Consider the following 18,356-nt stretch of genomic DNA (forward strand, 5'->3'; position numbering starts at 1 on the left):
TGCATGCTTTATGACACCCCAAAGTAATACAAATGCAGTCCACATCACACCTATACACCTCAACAGGGATACAATACATACACACACACACACACACACACACACACACTCATGTATACACATACACACACCACACACATCCCAAAATACCCATTACACATATGCATCACGTATTGTACATGTACTATGCACACTATGGAACACAGCACCAAGCACACACATGCACGAGAGAATATTTACAGGGCCAGAAGAGTAAGTCTAAGGGCATATGCTCCTGCTCAGATAACACACTGTACACAAACAGATAACACACTGTACACAAAGGATGAAGTACATGAAAGCCAATGCCACTTTCGCATCCATTGAACGGTTGCTCTTAATCTTTCTGTTATTTTTTTTTGAATGCCACATCATTTCAACTCAACTCAATAATACTGGCAGCGGTAGATATTAAGGTGCTAAGGTTGTACAGGGGAATGAGCTTGTATCTGAGGTAAAATTCAAAGGAGAAATGGTCCCCTTGTCCTGATATGACCACCAGCATGTCTCGGTAAAGGGTCGTTCGAACCAGGAACGATAGTTATCTATTACTATAATGATAACTATAACGATAAAAGTGTCCACACTGACCAACGTTAAAGAAAGTCTCTCCTCGTATTGATGAATGTACAGTAATGGCTAAAATTTGATGTATTCTGATTGGCTCTCAGCTTTTTATCGTTCTCAAAATCGTTCTGAAAGTGATCCCCAACGATATCGTTCTTTATATCGTTATCGTTATATAGTTATAATGACGTCGTTATTCATATTAGCTAGAACGATACTTTTTTGCCGTTATCATTACAGTTATCGTCTTTGGTGTGAACGGCCCTTAAATCTGATTATCTAAATTGAAGTGTGCAATGTAACTGTTTTTCTTGCCATGAATGTGAAAAACACCACTGATTGTTCTAAAATCATTTCACAATTTTCACTGCAATGAGATTTCCCGACGCAAGACTTAACTATCTCCTCCTATATATCATGATTACAGTGTCTTATCATCTCCTTTGCTGTTCAGTAGCCTTGTCAGGCCAGAGGGCACTAAAGTAGTAGGTATTAAAATGGCGGCAGCACTCTTGCAAAACGACAGCAGATAGAACAGCTCTTGATTCTTTGACGAGAAGGTGAAATTGTCCAGCAGCCAACATAAGAGTAACGATGCTATGATACATCCAGCCCTGTAGGTGGCACCACTGTTTTTCTTGGTCTCGGTGCGGAGGGGCGAGTGCAGGCCCAGGCCTAGGCCGAACAGGGTGCCCATGTTGCGCAGGAGGCTGGCGAAGGGCGTGCTGTCCATGTGCACCCAGGCCGGGTTGACGCAGTGGGTCTGGGCCTTCTCCAGGGTCCACAGCAGGTCCACGCCCACGGCCTTCAGCAGCATGTAGAAGCCCACTGCGAAGGAGGTGAGGAAGAGCGTGACGCCAAAGTACTTCTTCATGCTAGCGCTGTAGATCCACTGCACCCTGGAGAACACCTCAGCTACAATGAGACCTGTCAGAGGAAATACAAGCAAAGGTGAGCAGCGCTTAGGTTATAAAAAGAACTGCGGAACCTCACCCTGTGTTCGGAACATCCAACCATTCACTACATAGTACACTTCAGAGTTATTCACTAGTGAATGAAGTGCACTTCAGAGTTACTCACTGTGTAGTGAGTGAGTGGGTGTTTTGGACACAGCACCAGGCTTTGGTGTGATGCTAGGTTGATCATCCACTATACTACACCAATCAATGAACCGTGGGAGTGGTTTAGGTTGAATAAGAGGACTTGCTTGTGTTTGAATTGCAACAATCCGAAAATATGGAAATTGAGCTATTTAATCAGAATACCTCCAAAAACTAGCTGGTCTACACTGGCTTTTATTAAAGTTGGAAAATGCTCTTGCCTTCCCAATGATTTTAATTTATTAAAAGTACAGCTAGCTAGCTTTGTTGCCATTATCATAACATGAGTTACTAGCTTATACCGTCATGGCCATTATTTCTGTTTTACGGTAATTAGCAATGTCCCTACCTATGGCACTACGTAAGAGTGACATGACACTGTCATGAACACATGACACTGTCAAGACACATCTCTAACCCTAATCCTAACCCTAACTTGTTATGACAAAAACCGAATGTAACTTAATAACAAAAGCGTTATGTCATAAACGTTTATGACTTGTTTATGACACGTTCATAACAGTGTCATGTCACTCTTATGTTGATACTGTCAAGTAAAGTGTAACCACACAAGGAAGTCACCAGATCATAGCTGAATCTGTAACTAACAAGGGCTTAATTTGGTGAAGATCCAAGGTCCTCAACTAAAAAGTTCGAAATGGAAGGCTTTCTTCAGAACCACGTATGGGCTCAACATCATAACAGGTCTCAGGTGCGGAGCGAACCCTTTTTGGCCCTGATGTGCTTCCGTACCTGATATGACTCCACTGATGACCTGATGAGGGAAGTGGGCGGCCATGTACACTCTGGACATGCACACAATGAGCTCTACCAGCACGAACAGGACCAGCAGGGAAACCTGCAAAATACTTGCACAGAAACGGATAAAGAATTCAAATGAATAAAGTCATTAAATAAGTGTGTAAGTATTTATAGCTCATTTTCTAGCACACACAGCTTCTCAAAGCGCTTACACAAAGACAACATAAACACTCAAAAAGGGATATTATTTGTAAGGATAAATTATTACAAATAAATTATACTAATATATTATTGACATAATAAAGTTGTAATGAATTAATTATAGCCAGGGTTGGGTCAGATTACTTTGAAATGTAATCCATTACTGACTACAAATTACATGGCAATTTTTGTAATCAGTAACGTAATCAGTTGGATTACCAAAAACATGTAACGTAATCTGATAACTTTAGGATTACTTTTAGATTACTTCAATAAATATGGCCATTAAGTAAAAGACACCACCACAGAATTGATGAAAGAATTCTCATTCTATTTTTCTTCTCCACTCTTCTCCAAACATGCACAACTCAGCTTAACCTTTATAAGGGCACACCTGGACAAATCATTTAGCTTTCGCTGGACTTTTTTGACCCAGGGACATGGCCTGAGATTGGCATAAAAAAGGGAAGCATTAAACCCAAATGCCACCATGTCCATTTCAATTGTGGGGGTGAGAAAATTATTATTTTGGGATGTTTTTCAACTGGGGGGACCTGGTTCTCAAAGTAAACGGTAACACTAAAACAAGAGGCTACATTAAGATTAGGAGGAAAAGATCAGGCAGTGTGCCGAGAGACCTGCCCCAATAGTAACCTATGTAAGTTAGTAAGTAAGTATATCTTTTGATCCTGTGAGGGACATTTGGTCTCTGCATTTATCCCAGTCTGTGAATTAGTGAAGTCGAACCGGCAAGCCCAAAGGCCCAAGCCCTAACCAGTAGGCCATGGCTGCCCCAAAAGGCAGCATTTGAACATTAAACCACACAATGATCCAAAACATACAGCCAAACAAGGCAAGAAATGGTTAACAGAGAACAATATCAACATTTTAGAGAGGATCTCAATCCGTCAAAAAAGTGAGCACAAGGCCAAAGTGATGGCAAATAATCGTTCCTGCCTCAAAACCCAGATTGCTGCTAAAAAGGTGCAGTCTACAATCATTGTGGAGACATGAAGAGGCTTGGTGGGTATTATATGAACCATTTTGAGAGCTGTGGTGGTAAATAAATACTGTTTCCAGTGATTGTTTAAAAAGGGTATGAATAATTTTGAACATGCAATTTTTCATAAAAATGTTAAAAAAGATAAAAACACTTTTTGTTTATTCCATGTTTTTACCACATTGTCTTGCAACCTTTTGGCATGTGCAAGTGTAATTTTAAGTAAGAACAAACATATTGGTCAAGAGAAAAATCAATATTTGCCAGGGGTATGAATAATTTTGTTCTTAACTATATCTTTAAAAAGTCTAAAAAGTGAACATCCGAATGAAATGCTTGTCAAATTAAAAGATACCTAGGCTATCATAAAAAAGTTGCATTGTTTGCATGATAAAATGTAATCAGGTAATCCCCAACAATGTAACTGTAATCTGATTACACAATTTACTTATTGTAATCTGGGCTGATATTATAGTTACTTGATTTTTGTATTCTGATTACGTAATCCAGATTACATGTAATCTGTTACTACGCAACCCTGATTATAGCACAAAATCAATCTGACATAAGGGGCTGTATTTTGGGCCACCAGCGCATGGCGTAATACTCCTTATTCACCCGCGGAAAGTTGAATTCGGTATTTTGCACGTTTATTTTTTTAAGCATTGCGCCCAGGGGTGTGGCAATTAACAACCTAGGGAGGGACCTAGCGCTTTGTCTAAAAAACGCTATCATACACCACCTAAACCTGGTCAGAAGTCAATGGCGAGTTGTTCATATGCTATTTTAAGAGCGCATGTCAACAGTCATATTGGCAGGTGCATGCACCATCCTTCTATCATTCATGAACGCACACCAGCGCACGTCCATGCAAAGCATTACAAATTGCACGATTACAATGGGAAACATAATTAGAATAAAGATATTACGAAATACTGTACATCTCATAATGAGTAGTTATTCACCATCATTTGCAAATTGGTAATGACGGTTAAAAGTGATTAGGGGAGAGGCGAGAGACACGTATGGAGCACAGCTGAAGACGCACTGTCACGAGATAAGCAACTCCTCTGCAGGATAAATGTTGTTTTATTCAGTCATTTGAGCAACATTAGGGTAAGTGTTGCTTTTTCCAGCCTGTTTTCGATGGTAACCCATTGTCAGTCAATAGTGAAAGTAACTGCATATAACTGTCTTGTCGTTAACTGACTCCTTGGTGAAGTTAGTTTCACTTTGCCAATGAGTTCAAATAATAGACGAGTGCAAATGCGTGAAGGCTATGCTAGATTTTAGTAAAGCATAGTTTAAGAATGACTATTCCATACGGTCTTGCAAGCAGTGTTGGGGAGTAACGGAATACATGTACCGGCGTTACGTATTCAGAATACAAATTATGAGTAACTGTATTCCGATACAGTTACAAGTTAAATAGTTGGTATTTAGAATACAGTTACATTGTTGAAATCAATGGATTACATGACGATACTTCTCTGTTTCATAAGTTTGTGCACTCACTAAATAAATTAAGGCAAGTCCATTTCCCAGAAGCTCCTGAAAGCAATCTATGATGAAATTGTTTACATGTTTAAATCCAAGCCCCGCCGTCTTGCACTAGCCTCAAAACGCAGCCAGCGCGCATTATGGACGCGTCATATCGGAGACCCTGAAATGACTGTTTGCACAGCAAATTACGAGTAAAGTAAGTGGAGGTAACTCCTGTTCCTCACTGATCGTGGTTCCTGATGTCTGTTCAAAGGATATTTTCCCAAGTATTAATAGCTCAGGCTACTTCGGCCAATCGGTTACACAGTTTGCTAAGCAATAAGCAAAGCCTAGTTCACGTGTTGATTTAGACCTAGGCAATAAAACCAATCTCTAAAATAGGCACTGCATTCTAAGTTGTTTATTCTAACTTAAAATAGCTTTATGGATTATTATTTTTTCTAATTAGATCTACGTTTTAAAATGAATTATATGGTGCAGCCTCTGAAGAATTATTCTTGCGAGTAGGCCTAGCATATTTTAACGTGCGGTTTTTGATTACGCGATCACGTTCATTTTGAGAGCACTGATATACAGTAGCCCATAGTGTTTACATGTACAGGTCATTTGCGTTCCACCAGTCATATGCGCCCCTCACTTGTACTGGGTTGATGCCACCGAAAAATCTCACAGGCACACCTTAATTATAATTTCTGGCTACGCCCTTAAAGTAGCCTATTTATTTTGTTTGTTTTAATTAGCCTAGTCGCCTGCTGTAGTTTTAGTGGTCACCTTGCTATTTTAAAGTTGTATCAGGTAGCTTAGGCCTAGTTGACTTTACATTCTCCTATGTGGGCCTAACACAGCCATTTGGAACAGAAGAACACACCAGAATAGGCCTGTTTAGTAGGCCTAAGCAGGATTTGATGGCCACATTCCAATGCAATTCAATGCGGAAGTAATCTAAGTATTCAGAATACGTTACTCAGATTGAGTAACGTAACGGAATACGTTACAGATTAAATTTTTGGGCATGTATTCTGTATTCTGTAACGGAATACGTTTTGAAAGTAACCCTCCCAACACTGCTTGCAAGCAGCCTCCTTCAAATGCGCCGTTGAATGCCAAAATACCGATGCATTTATTTCACATATCGCGCGTTGCGCCGTTAAAGGGAATGCCAGATGTCATTCTCATTGGTTTAAAATGATGTTACGCCCCAAACACACCCATATGACTGATTAAAAGACCTAGGAACACCTTGTTGCGCCATGCGCTCCACTTTTGAGAACGAAACCCCTCCCAATGTGAACTGGACATCCTACTAAATTTGAATAGACTTTTGACGAGTGACGATGCACTTTAGAATGTCATGATAGGGCCCAAGGCCTCATTGTCCTCTTTAAGAGATAACAATATGGAGTATTTAATCTTGGTGGACAAACAAGAGGTATTCCCTGAACTAATCACAGTGAGTGTGTACAATTACCCTTTGCAAAAACCAATATGCTCATCTATAGGCTACTGGCTCATCCTACAGTATAAACCTATTCTCAGTAAGAAGGCCAGCGTCCATGTCCATAGACCCACCTGTAGAGCAGAAAGGGTGGTTTCTTCTTGGCAGCCATTGATAGAACAGCTGTTATCATCACGCACCACACCCCTGCAGCCCCCATGGCGTGACCCGAAGGACTTCCTGTGTGAGACAGCCAATAAGAAGCAAGAATACAGCATCAATTGGAACGCTCAAATATGTGGTTGCCATGGCTAGGCAGTACTACTTCCACACTTGGTCCATTTGAGTTTTCTAAGCACATAAACACACAGCTAACTTCAAAACTACTTCAATACTACAAAGATGCATGATAAAAATGCATTAATTACTGAAAGATTTACCCAATCTTGACAGTAATATTTTTTTCAAATAAAACTGGAGCAATTTCTTTTATCAGCTTTCCGCCTCAGCTCAAGGGCAAAGGTTTTTGTCCAGACATAGTTACTTTAATCAGTCCCTGATGTGGGTCATGAATTAAAGGTAGGTATTCTGGGCAGTCCCCAAAAGATACGAATGACATATTGTAGCAATTGTGACCAGCTCATTGTGGTACTGCAGATGGGAAGTTAAACAGTATCAAGATAAAGATTAGCTCTGCCAGACTCAGCGAGCGTGATCAAGGAGTAGGAGTTTGATCAAAGGTTCTTCTCATTTAGCAATGGATATCTGTGGAAGTGTCTTGCGCCAGAGGAACTATACTTGGTACCTGGGCCTGTTTCGCATGTGATGGGGAACTGCTCCAAGGATGGTCTTGCATCCGCACCATAGAACTTGGTGTCATGGACCCACCAGTAGGGCCTTTCACCAAAGAGAACCCTGAGGGTGGAACAATGAATAGAACAGTCATTTAAAATATTTTTTATACTTGCATGTGTTTAAAAACACACCTATTACTAATACATTTCTAGCAATTCTATTCTAATTCTTGAATTTCCCCTGGGGATCAATAACGTATCTATCTATCTACATACTCTTGCAAATAACTGCAACTTGTATACGGTTACACAACCATGTTAAGAGAACTGATGCACTTATTCTTACTGTACTCTACCGTTTTTAAATGGTCTTAAAATTGTTGAGAGAATTGCTTTAAAACTTAAACTGTTCACCATGTTGTTAGTCGCTTTGGTTAAAAATGCATCAGCCAAATGTAATGTAATGTAACTACTGTGTAGTTTTGTTAATTCTTGTCGTTGGAATGTGTGGTCATATACGTCACATACTGTAATGCTTTTCTATCAGACATACTCCTCTACTGACACAACTTACCACTTGAGGACGAGGTTGAACCAGTCCCCAATGACAGCCACCCAGATGAGCTTGATGCCGACCTTACTGCTCAGGTGGAACCAGACGGGGAACAATACAAAGTAGGCTGTGTGCAGGTCAGCCACCGTGGACGCAAACTGGAACCAGCTCTCGTACGACTTATAGTCTGTTTGAAGGTGTACTGCAAGGCTCACCCCCCAGCTGTGAAGAAGATCCATGGCAAGAGGCCCCCAGGGGGTCTGGCAGAATCACCCCAGAAAAGGTGGCCTTTATCCAGGCTTTGGCTGCTGCAGACGCCCGGTGAGGATAGAGCTCTGGTCGCCAACCAGGAGTAGTGCTTCACTTCACTTGTACAGTCTGTGCATACCTCCAACTTCAGGACTTTATTTGTGTCTGGTCGAGTCTGTTTGCAAGGCTCACCAGATCATTCAGGTATCCCCCGAGTTGACCTCTCACCCCAGCCGTGAGGCCAGAACTGATAAAGTCGAGAGGTGGTGTGGAGATTGGCTGACCCTCCGTCAGAGCATGACGTCAGTTTGAGGAGAGAGAGATCAAAGGTTCTCTTCTCAACCCTGGGCCCATGTTTATTCATGTACTTAGTGCAGAGGTGGGCATGTTTCCACATTAAAACATGTATCTGTTGCACGTGGAATAAATTAAAAGAAGTACTTTCCTAAATGTCAGTGTTGCAGAAGCAATTAAAGCAACATAATGTACAAATTGGTGCTTAACCCATTGTGTCAATTTTCAGCAAACTGGGGACACCCTATGGTGTAAGTTTTTAATGCGCAGCGTTCCATGAGAGTACATCAGACAGCCCTGTTCCTTGGAGCATACCACTAAAAGAGTGACCAACTCATCAAAAAGAGACCAAAAAGGTCATGCTCCTGTAGGTTACACCAAATATACATAGGCGAGGCATGTAATAAAGCACATTTCATACACAGGGGCAATTCAATCAGCTTTCCATAAACTAAAGCTTTCTTTTTCTTTTTTATAAAGTGCACAGTTCAAACATAGTACAGTACAAACTATAGTATACAGTAAGGACGTTCACTCTGGCTGAACAATGGCAATGAAACACTTATATATTTTTTTATAAATAAATAAATAAACATATTTAACATATTTTGGATATCCTAAGCATCTAAGGTATATTTCATACAAAATATGTGCAACAAGCTGATACTTTATTTCTGAACTCACTGAAATGAGTAAAACCATTGTTTTTTGGGTTGGGTTGGGTTGGGTTGATCAAACAGTCCATAATTTTTGAAAAGGACAGAACAATCAGTCCTATTGTCAGAGAATGCAAGATGAACTGTCTGGACTAGCGGACAATAGCACAGTACAAATGTACAGTATATGTATTCACATGCTGTGTAGGACTACATGTGAAAGTGGTGAATTGTGCATATGCCAAGCAGTCTTGACAGACCCTCAACCTTTGTGTTTTTATGGGTATTTATCTTCAGCATCTCCTGAATACGACGCAGAACACTTAATGATTGATTCAATTATGTAACTAACTACAGTACGGACATGCAGTGCATGCATGAATGTCAAATTTCAGACAAAGAATTACGTAACAACAGACTGTGGAACAGGCCTACTGTAGTTAGCCTAGTGCTACCTGATTTAGACTTACAGGTCAAACTGAGTGTGACTCATGAATATATACAATTAATTCTCACATCAGAATGTTTCCTTATCCATTAAATATGTTCAGGTGGAAACATAGATTTATTTAATTAAAGACCAATTTTATTTGCAAAAATCTGATAAGTAATAAGAGGACTTAGACTTAGACTTAAATAAAATAATTAAATAAATTGTCTCTCAGGGATAAATAAAGTGTCTTGAATTGAATCAAATTGAATTGAACTGAATTATTCAAATTACTCAACTTCAAATTCTCCATTCACCTGCATAATTACACCGAGGTGGACAATTGTTATTCCATCAACCCTGGCGTCTGTCCATCTCTGAATAGCCTTCTGATTGCCTCATAGTGGGCACTAATCAGACAGTTTTACTATCTGCAGTAACTGTTTGTTCTAGTTATGGATTAACACTATAAATGAGACCAACTGCTAATCTATTTAATGACATGGTCCTGACAGGTTGTTCTTACATCTCCTTAAGCACATTCCATTGGTTTACAGCAGTGTTTCTCAAACTTTTTCAGACCAAGGACCACTTAAAACCAATTTTAAAAAATCACGGACCACCTAGCTAAAAAAACTAAAAAACTGTAAAAAAACACGAGACCTACTTCAACAGTATATTACACGATAAGCCTACTCACTAAACCACCTTGCTTATTGTCTTTGCACCTTGCTTATTGTGTCTGAGGATTCATATAATTTAAACTGGCATAGCTTACATAGGTAGTGTTGCAGAACTGTTTGGATTTACATACAAAGTTCAATATTGCAAACAACTCATCTACTGTATATTATATTTTACCACGTCGGCCTGTGGACCACTTAGGATAGCTTGCGGACCACCAGTGGTCCCCGACCACACTTTGAGAAACACTAGTTTACAGCCAAGGGCATGTCTATGGGATTCCATTCAAATTACTTTTAAAATAAATAAAATATTATAAAATAAATACTGCTTGTTGTAGTTCTAAGTAAGAAAGACCCACAAAAATAGGTCAAGTTTACTGAAAGAGAGCAGAGATCTCATCCTGTGGTCAACGTGAAGTTAACAGAGTGACAGATTAACGACGCCCCTTCTATATTAGTTCCTCCGTGTTCTTGTTTGTGTGGTCTTTTTTTCCTGGTGAGAACTGCCCCCATCCCACCCTCAAACACACACACACACACACACACACACACACTCACACACACACACACACGATTAGTCTGTGTGTGTTTTTTACTGCGTGTGTAGAGTCCAAAGACCAGAGGCAGCATGCGTTCAGGTGGTGGGTCCTTGGCTATAAAAACAAGTGATGGATGGGTCTGAGGACAGCAGTGCTCCATCCTTCCCTTCAAAGCAGCAACAGGACACACTTCTTCCTCACAAGTCCTTAGCCGCAGAGTGTGGAGGCCCTATCACTATGACGACGCTCATGGACCACATGCAGGGTTATGGGGTGTACACCACCGAGTACCTTCAGACCAACTACAAGGAGGCTCAGGGCTGGTTCCTCTTCGTGTCCTGGGCCGCGGACCTGCGGAACACGTTCTTCGTGTTCTTCCCCCTCTGGTTCCACCTGAAGGAGTCGGTCGGCATCAAGCTCATCTGGGTGGCCGTCATCGGAGACTGGCTCAACTTGGTCTTCAAATGGTGAGGGCGATTCACTATCATAATGTCTGGAGAGAGAAGCAGCTATTTACTCAAGAAATTACATTTACATTTCCACAAAATCCATTTTTAACACATTTTAATGCATTTTATGGATTGTTTTTACAAATTGTTTCATTAAAAAATCCATTTTAACATAATCTATTTTTAAATAATTTCAAACCATGTTAACAACAGTAATGATTAGTTATTTATTTATATTTTTTCTATGTAATTTGTTGCATGCTATTGTAAAGAATCAATTATTATTTAATTATCCAAGATAGCATGCATTTGCCCTCTGCGTTCATCTGAAAGCCGTACTCTATTGAACACATTGATCTGAGAGCCATGCGGCTCTGTGCCGCTGTGCTGCATGTGTCATTTCGTCCTTATCAATAGCGGCTTGTTTGGTCCTGACATGTTTGTCTTTCTCGGTGTCCCTGTAGGATTCTATTTGGAGAGCGGCCATACTGGTGGGTGCACGAAACCAGCTACTTCGGTGACTCAAAACCGCACATCGAGCAATACCCCATGACCTGTGAGACCGGCCCAGGTGTGTGCAGAAGTCTCTCTCTCTCTCTCTCTCTCTCTCTCTGTTGTTGCCCAGCTCAACACGATTTATTTTTATTTTATTTATTTATTTACTTATTTAATTTTTCCACATTCAAAAGCAAGTTACTTTAATTTTTAAATATCCCTGGCATTCTCCACAGAGCGATAGTTAGTTTGTTTCAACAGTATATTTCTGTTCATCTTGATATTTATGGTGTCAACCATTACTTTTAAATCATGCTTCAGCACAAATACATTATTGTCTTCAGCTTGAGAATGTTGTCTGGTGTTTGTGTTGTTAATACTCACCATGGATGTGTTCTTACAGGAAGTCCATCAGGTCATGCCATGGGAGCAGCAGGAGTCTACTACGCCATGGTAACCGCCATCCTCGCCATCACACTCAGCAAGAAGAAGAAGAGATCGTCCACCAAGGGCATGTGAGTAGTCTAGAGTAGGCTTTTAGCTCTCTACACAACTGGTCCTGCAGAACTTTCACTGAAAGTGTACTAAAGATATACATCTCATTAGCTTGATCTGAATCTATAGAGATCTAAACCCTTATGCATGTTCAGGTTATGCAGTCAACATACTAGACCATTGATCAGATGAGGTTAGATTGATCAGAAGAGGTTAAATTGATCAGATGAGGTTAGATTGATCAGATGAGGTTAGATAAAAGAAGAAAATGGATGCAAGGAGGATTGTCCACATTTAGGAACCCCATACCTTTTAAATCAAGCTAGAAAGACAGTTGCAAGCTGCAAAGGGGACTAAAAAAATCAATAGCGCAGCCGTGCCTCTCAAATCAACCCATATGTGGTAGGTTACCCCCACAAACAGTTCCCTGTTACTCACTCGTCCTGTCCTGTGATCTGTAGGTATCTGCGCGGCGCCCTGTGGACCTTCTTCTGGGTCGTCCAGGTGTGTGTGTGTCTGTCCAGGGTCTTCATCGCGGCTCACTTCCCTCACCAAGTCTTCGCTGGAGTTTTCACAGGTGAGGCACGGCAGAATGTGTGTAGAATGTGAATGGTTGTAAATTAGAATTCACTAACATCCATAGTACCGAGGATACTATCAATTGTTGTTTATAAGAAACAATCTGAGGATTGTTTCTTGTAGTCTCTTAATCTTGATTGTTTTAATGATCTGGTTACACATTAAATTAACAGTATATTCAGTAAATTCAAATTCTATTTCTAATTAATAATTCAATAATACTAATTCAACTATTGTTCTTTAAACCTGCCATATCAACAGCATTAAATGCTTAATCTAGCCTTACCCGTAAGGTAACACCTAACTACAGCACAGCAGCCCCCTCTACATTAAGAAGAATCGGCCAATTCAGTTAAGACCATTCAAACAATAAATCTGCTGTCTCTTTATAGGCATGGCTGTGGCCGAGGCCTTCAACCGAGTGCAGTGGATCTACAGCGCCAGCATGAAGAAGTACTTTGGCGTCACGCTCTTCCTCACCTCCTTCGCCGTGGGCTTCTACGTGCTGCTGAAGGCCGTGGGCGTGGACCTGCTGTGGACCCTGGAGAAGGCCCAGACCCACTGCGTCAACCCGGCCTGGGTGCACATGGACAGCACGCCCTTCGCCAGCCTCCTGCGCAACATGGGCACCCTGTTCGGCCTGGGCCTGAGCCTGCACTCGCCCCTCCGCGCCGAGACCAAGAAGAGCGGCGGCGCCACCTACAGGGCTGGATGCGTCATTGCATCCCTGCTCCTGCTGCACCTGTTTGACTCCATCAAGCCCCCCACCCACACCGCAGCCCTCTTCTACCTGCTCTCCTTCTGCAAGAGCGCCACCGTTCCCCTGGCAACCGTCAGCATCATCCCTTACTGCGTTTCAAGTCTGATGAACATGAGCAAAAAGCAGCTCTAAAGAAGCAGGTAACCATAGCAACGGGAAGGCATTCTGGATCACATTGTCAAGGCACTGTTCACCGGTGCTTCACATTCCAGAACAAAGCCGGAATAGAAAACAAAATACATATTTATTGAGAACTTTTTGTCTTGGAAATAAAGTGACTGTTAAGGGTAATGGCTGAGGGAGTTCAGATAGCACTTGCTAAAGAAGTACTGTTGAAGCCATCAGGCTATTAAAGGACTATTTTGAGTCCTGCAGTTGTCGATTACACATAATTAAATTACATGTGTTTGTTATACTGTTTTTTGTGCAATGGTGGGTTTGGCATCTAAGCCCAACATTCTTAATGTAAGGGATTAATATCGAAGGTTAAGGAAAAAGCACAAATGACTATTTTTCAAAAAATGGAAAAAATGACAATTTTGTTTTGTGAATTTTCATATTTTTTTGTATCTGTTCTGTTCTCTGTAAATTATATTTTTGAAATTATGTTAGGCTATTTGTAATAAAATATTTTAAAATACTAATACTGTGTACAGTATACAATTGCCCCTGTCCCTCACACACACACAATTCACACACGACCACATTAAGTATGCTCTAATGGGTAAAGATACACTAACCTGGAATACGAAAAACAGTTCTGGCTTTGGATATTTGATCTTTTGAGGTGGAAATAACTGCACTTTCCTGACTACCGGTATATGTATTTATTTGAGGCAAATCCACAAAACTCATGATTTTTATTCAGACAGGTTTTAATATTCGCTATTCGCTATATATAATTTAACATGTCATGAGGTACATTTTGTTACATAGAAAAATACAGTATTAGCAGATTCCTCATACGTGTGTCGAATCTGAACCTTTCAGACACGTTCAGTCATACACACACATTGGACAGACGATCAACATTGTGCCCTTCGATTGTGTGATTGTGTGTCTTCAATCGTGAAGACATGACTTGTTTTTGTTTTATTTTTTCCTGAGGATAATTGTGGTTCCCACGGTCACCTGTCTGCATCCGTCAGTCTGTTGGAGTGATCACAAGTGAAACAGCTGTCAAGACCAGCTGCTCCTCTTCTCTCTTCCATGTGGTTTTTTTATTCACTCCTTCCTCCGCGATTCCTCTTTCTTTTCTTCTTCTTCTTCTTCTCATCCCTCGTTTCTTCTCCTCCACCCCCCATCCTCCGTCCTCCTCTCCTCCTTCACTCCTCCCCGGTCGTCTTCCCCTGGCTGCAGTGCTCCCGTAGTAGGGTCTCCACGTCGGCCCTCTTGGCCAGAGACCCAGCCTTCCCCTGCAGCCGCCCGTTCTTTCCGGCCCCCTTCCCCTGGAGGAGCTCCAGCACTCTGCACGGGAGACACACACACACACACACACACACACACACACACAGACACAGACACAGACACAGACACAGACACAGACACAGACACAGACACAGACACAGACACACACACACACACACACACACACACACACACACACACACAGACACAGAGACACACACACACACACACACACATATATATATTTATACACACATTCATGTAAATATACAGTATATTGGTCATGGTTCCTATGCATATGGAAAAGAGGAAGTTGCTAATAGTTATAGGAACTGTGGCCATAGGAACTCAATAGTCTCTAGTTCCATGCAGTGTGCAGGCGTGAAAAAAAGGGTACTTTCTCAACATGTTAGGAACTGCACAAAGTCCCAACAGTGTAAATGAGAATTAAATAAAAATACAAAGCACAGTCCCCATGTTACCCATTGACTGACAGCAGTTTTCTGGGTATGCACACACAAAGAACAGACGGCTAGATGACCTTGAGGAACAGGTCCCTAAAGGTACAAGACTCTTGCACTGACTAGAACTAAGAATGCAATTTTTACCACACACAGAAATGAAGGACTCTAATTTGAGGACAGAGCTCCTCCGGTTGGCTAACCGGCCTGTGCGACTATCCAGGCTCTCTCCTATACACAAAAGATTAAAAATGAACTTCTGGTAAAACTGCGCCACCAAGTGGCACTTTTGTTGTACACCACTTCAGTGTCATTCTCTGTGTGCCAATATCACACAGCACAGTTCAGTGCAGAGGCGCTTCTAGGCTTCTTACCGTTTCCCCAGGGTGTCGATGGTAGCGGTGGGGCCAGCTAAGAGGAACATTCCGGCACCTTTCTCCTCCCCCACCGTCAGGAAAATGGTTGTGTGCTAAGGGGGACAGAACCAGAAACATACGGGATTCTGCATTTCCAAATGCAAACTGGAGGCCGACACTTTCAGAAGACCCTAGATCCTAGGGATCTTGAAGGTGTGGTGTTATGCAAATAGGCCTTTTTATTTGGGGGTCTATCTATGTTTATACAGTACTGTTATAGGAGTCATTACCTGCTTTTGCTTTTTAATACCCCAACAGTTTCAAAATTTGTCTTTATGTTTTTTTTTTCTTTTACTTTATTACTGACTAGTACACCTGATGGTTAAGATTTTACATCTATTCATTCAAAGTCAGTGTTGTTAAGGTGGCAAAAGTGTGTTATAATTTAAATATACTGTATATCATTTATAATTTACATTTTTCATTTATAATCTATTTCTTACCTCAAAACCTATTTCATTGGCAATGATGTTCATGAACTCATTGTCTCCATCTTTACTGAAAAAACAGAAAAGGTGATATTACAATCTTGAAAGATGGATAAATTGTTTCCATCTAAAATACATTATTTTCAGACAAAACAGAATTGTCACCTACTTGTGTAAAGTGAAGAAGTTGCCTTTTTCTGGACTGTTCTTGAAATTTTGCGCAGTTAGAACCGCCATATCTCTAAGAAGAGTAAGGTTGCTCTACATAGAAATACAAAGTAACAAAGTTACTCCTAGCACAGACAAGGTTCTAATAATACTGAATATGGTTCCAAATATCTCTCATGTAATGGACTATGGGCTGCCACTATGCTAACAATGTTAGCAGAAATGTACATGAAATCACTAGCTTGTATGACGCAGAGTACCAGAGAGACTAAATACCATGAGATGTATTATCAAAGCCTCAATGATTATACATCACAGAGCATTGTGATACTTGTTTGTGAATGCTTACCAAGACATTGTAGACATATGAAAGAGTCATTAAAGGAACATGCCAACTTTTTGTGAAATTAGCTTATTTGCCATCTACTCCAGAGTTAGAGGGTACATATCCTTCACCTCTCTGTGCATGTAATAACCCAATCTGACACCATTAGCCTAGCTTAGCATAGAGATTCCCTGGAAATGGGTTAGACCAATTAGCCTATAGCTAGCCAATGGCTAAAAAGGAGCTATAGACTAACTGACTACTTTAAGTTTACCTTCTGCAGGCGTTTCACCGTCTTCTGGATTTTGTCCACTGCTTCCACATGGTCCTCAGGCCCTGTCCTGCAACAGCAGCAAGAGAAGAAGGAATCACACAGAGCGGATATGTGCAGAGCCTACTGACTAGGACCGTCATCAGAGAAACATTGAGAGAGAGAGAGCGAGAGAGAGAGGGGGAGAGAGAGAGACTAGGACCGTCATCATCTACTGATGAGTAAATCAAGGTCCGCTCTCTAAACGGACACACCACTACATTCCTCTGCACACATGTAACAGGGCTGTGCAAAATTCAAAATGCAATTCTGCTTCCTGTTTGCTACCTCAATTGAAATGCAAGTGAAATTCAAGAATTGAATTGAGCCTGACATATAATTGCAAACAAAGAAAGACAGAGAGAGAAACACAAAGAGAGAGAGAGAGAGAGAACGAGAGAGCAAGAGAGAGAGAGAGAGAGAAAGAGAGAGAGAGAGAGATTGGCAGAAGGAGAGGGGCAGATTATTATAGTGTACCAGTGCACTACTCACTTTAAAAGGCCAATCAGTGATTTCTCGGTACTGAAGCTTCTCTCTGCATACTTCAGCACCCGATTCCCAGCCAAGAAAATTAAGTTGGTCTTGTTCTTCTTCCCTTTGTCAGTTCCCAGAATCTTAATCATCTACAACAACCACACAACCAAAAGAAACTCAGTTCCTCAATCATCTCTGTAACACTGACAGAACTCTTCACGAGTAAGATCGGGCATCATCAGCAGTGACGGACAACTGTAAGGGTCATACCAGGCCAAGTCACCAAGCACCTCACAAGGTCCCGTTTATGGATTTCTGTGTGAAAATTCTGTGAAATGTGTCTATTTATATTAATGTGTCTGTGTTGGCGTGGAGTGACCAGCATTCTGACCTGTAGGTCACTGAGGTTGGACACGTGGGTTCCACAGCACATGTTGGCATCGACACCCTCAATGTCGATGATCCTGATCGGGCCAGCAGCGTCTTCTGGGAGACCGCGACTCCTTACCTGTATATGAAGTTTAATTTATTGTAACCATAAGCATAAACACAAGGCCTTATGACGTCTTCCTGAGGGGTATGTTGAGCCTAAAGCACAAAGGGGAGGTCAAATTCTGCAAGCACAGGCAAATTATTTTGGCTATGGATTTGTCCACAAAATGTCCACAAAATTGTTCAGATTTTAAAAATTCAAAGAAAAATGCAACGAACGTTCGCCTCTGTTTGTCAAATTTGAACAAACTTTAGGCTTTAGGACGACCATCATCAAGAGCATTTGACT

General features: G+C 41.1%; 3 protein-coding genes across 6 annotated transcripts in view; 1 reads left to right on the forward strand and 2 right to left on the reverse strand.

Moving 5' to 3' along the window:
• g6pc1a.1 (glucose-6-phosphatase catalytic subunit 1a, tandem duplicate 1) overlaps positions 1-8,193 on the reverse strand; it is a 17,010-nt gene extending 8,817 nt beyond the window's left edge. The window contains exons 1-5 of one of the 2 annotated variants that reach the window (XM_076297868.1): positions 7,976-8,193; positions 7,413-7,522; positions 6,738-6,847; positions 2,460-2,565; positions 1,189-1,533 (exon numbers count right to left, since the gene is read on the reverse strand). In XM_076297868.1, the coding sequence (XP_076153983.1) occupies positions 1,189-1,533; positions 2,460-2,565; positions 6,738-6,847; positions 7,413-7,522; positions 7,976-8,193 (889 nt within the window). Of the gene's footprint in view, positions 1-1,027; positions 1,534-2,459; positions 2,566-6,705; positions 6,848-7,412; positions 7,523-7,975 lie in introns of those variants that run through there. The other variant, XM_076297867.1, reaches the window with a different exon arrangement.
• A 2,826-nt stretch (positions 8,194-11,019) lies between these two features.
• On the forward strand, positions 11,020-13,718 carry LOC143137613 (glucose-6-phosphatase catalytic subunit 1-like). Of its 2 annotated transcripts, XM_076297870.1 has the most exons (6): positions 11,020-11,275; positions 11,722-11,828; positions 12,156-12,252; positions 12,294-12,308; positions 12,709-12,824; positions 13,219-13,718. In XM_076297870.1, the coding sequence occupies exons 1-6, from the start codon at positions 11,046-11,048 to the stop codon at positions 13,716-13,718; spliced, it is 1,065 nt and encodes a 354-aa protein (XP_076153985.1). In that variant the 5' UTR covers positions 11,020-11,045. The 2 variants fall into 2 exon arrangements, with proteins under 2 accessions (XP_076153985.1, XP_076153984.1); XM_076297869.1 differs by lacking the exon at positions 12,294-12,308 and having other exon boundaries at positions 12,156-12,267.
• Positions 13,719-14,398: 680 nt separating this feature from the next.
• Positions 14,399-18,356, reverse strand: part of aarsd1 (alanyl-tRNA synthetase domain containing 1) — a 35,751-nt gene continuing 31,793 nt past the window's right edge. For both annotated transcript variants that reach the window (XM_076297872.1, XM_076297871.1), the window contains 7 exons: positions 17,967-18,083; positions 17,594-17,724; positions 17,066-17,132; positions 16,468-16,559; positions 16,314-16,368; positions 15,829-15,923; positions 14,399-15,053 (listed from right to left, as the gene is read on the reverse strand). In XM_076297872.1, coding sequence (XP_076153987.1) covers positions 14,912-15,053; positions 15,829-15,923; positions 16,314-16,368; positions 16,468-16,559; positions 17,066-17,132; positions 17,594-17,724; positions 17,967-18,083 — 699 coding nt within the window. In that variant the 3' untranslated portion in view covers positions 14,399-14,911. The remainder of the gene's footprint in view (positions 15,054-15,828; positions 15,924-16,313; positions 16,369-16,467; positions 16,560-17,065; positions 17,133-17,593; positions 17,725-17,966; positions 18,084-18,356) is intronic.

The sequence above is a fragment of the Alosa pseudoharengus genome, unplaced genomic scaffold, assembly GCF_046254945.1.
Source record: "Alosa pseudoharengus isolate Yale_2024_CS ecotype anadromous, Long Island Sound unplaced genomic scaffold, YU_APseudo_1.1 YU_APseudo_1.1_scf_21, whole genome shotgun sequence".
Taxonomy (NCBI): domain Eukaryota; kingdom Metazoa; phylum Chordata; class Actinopteri; order Clupeiformes; family Clupeidae; genus Alosa; species Alosa pseudoharengus.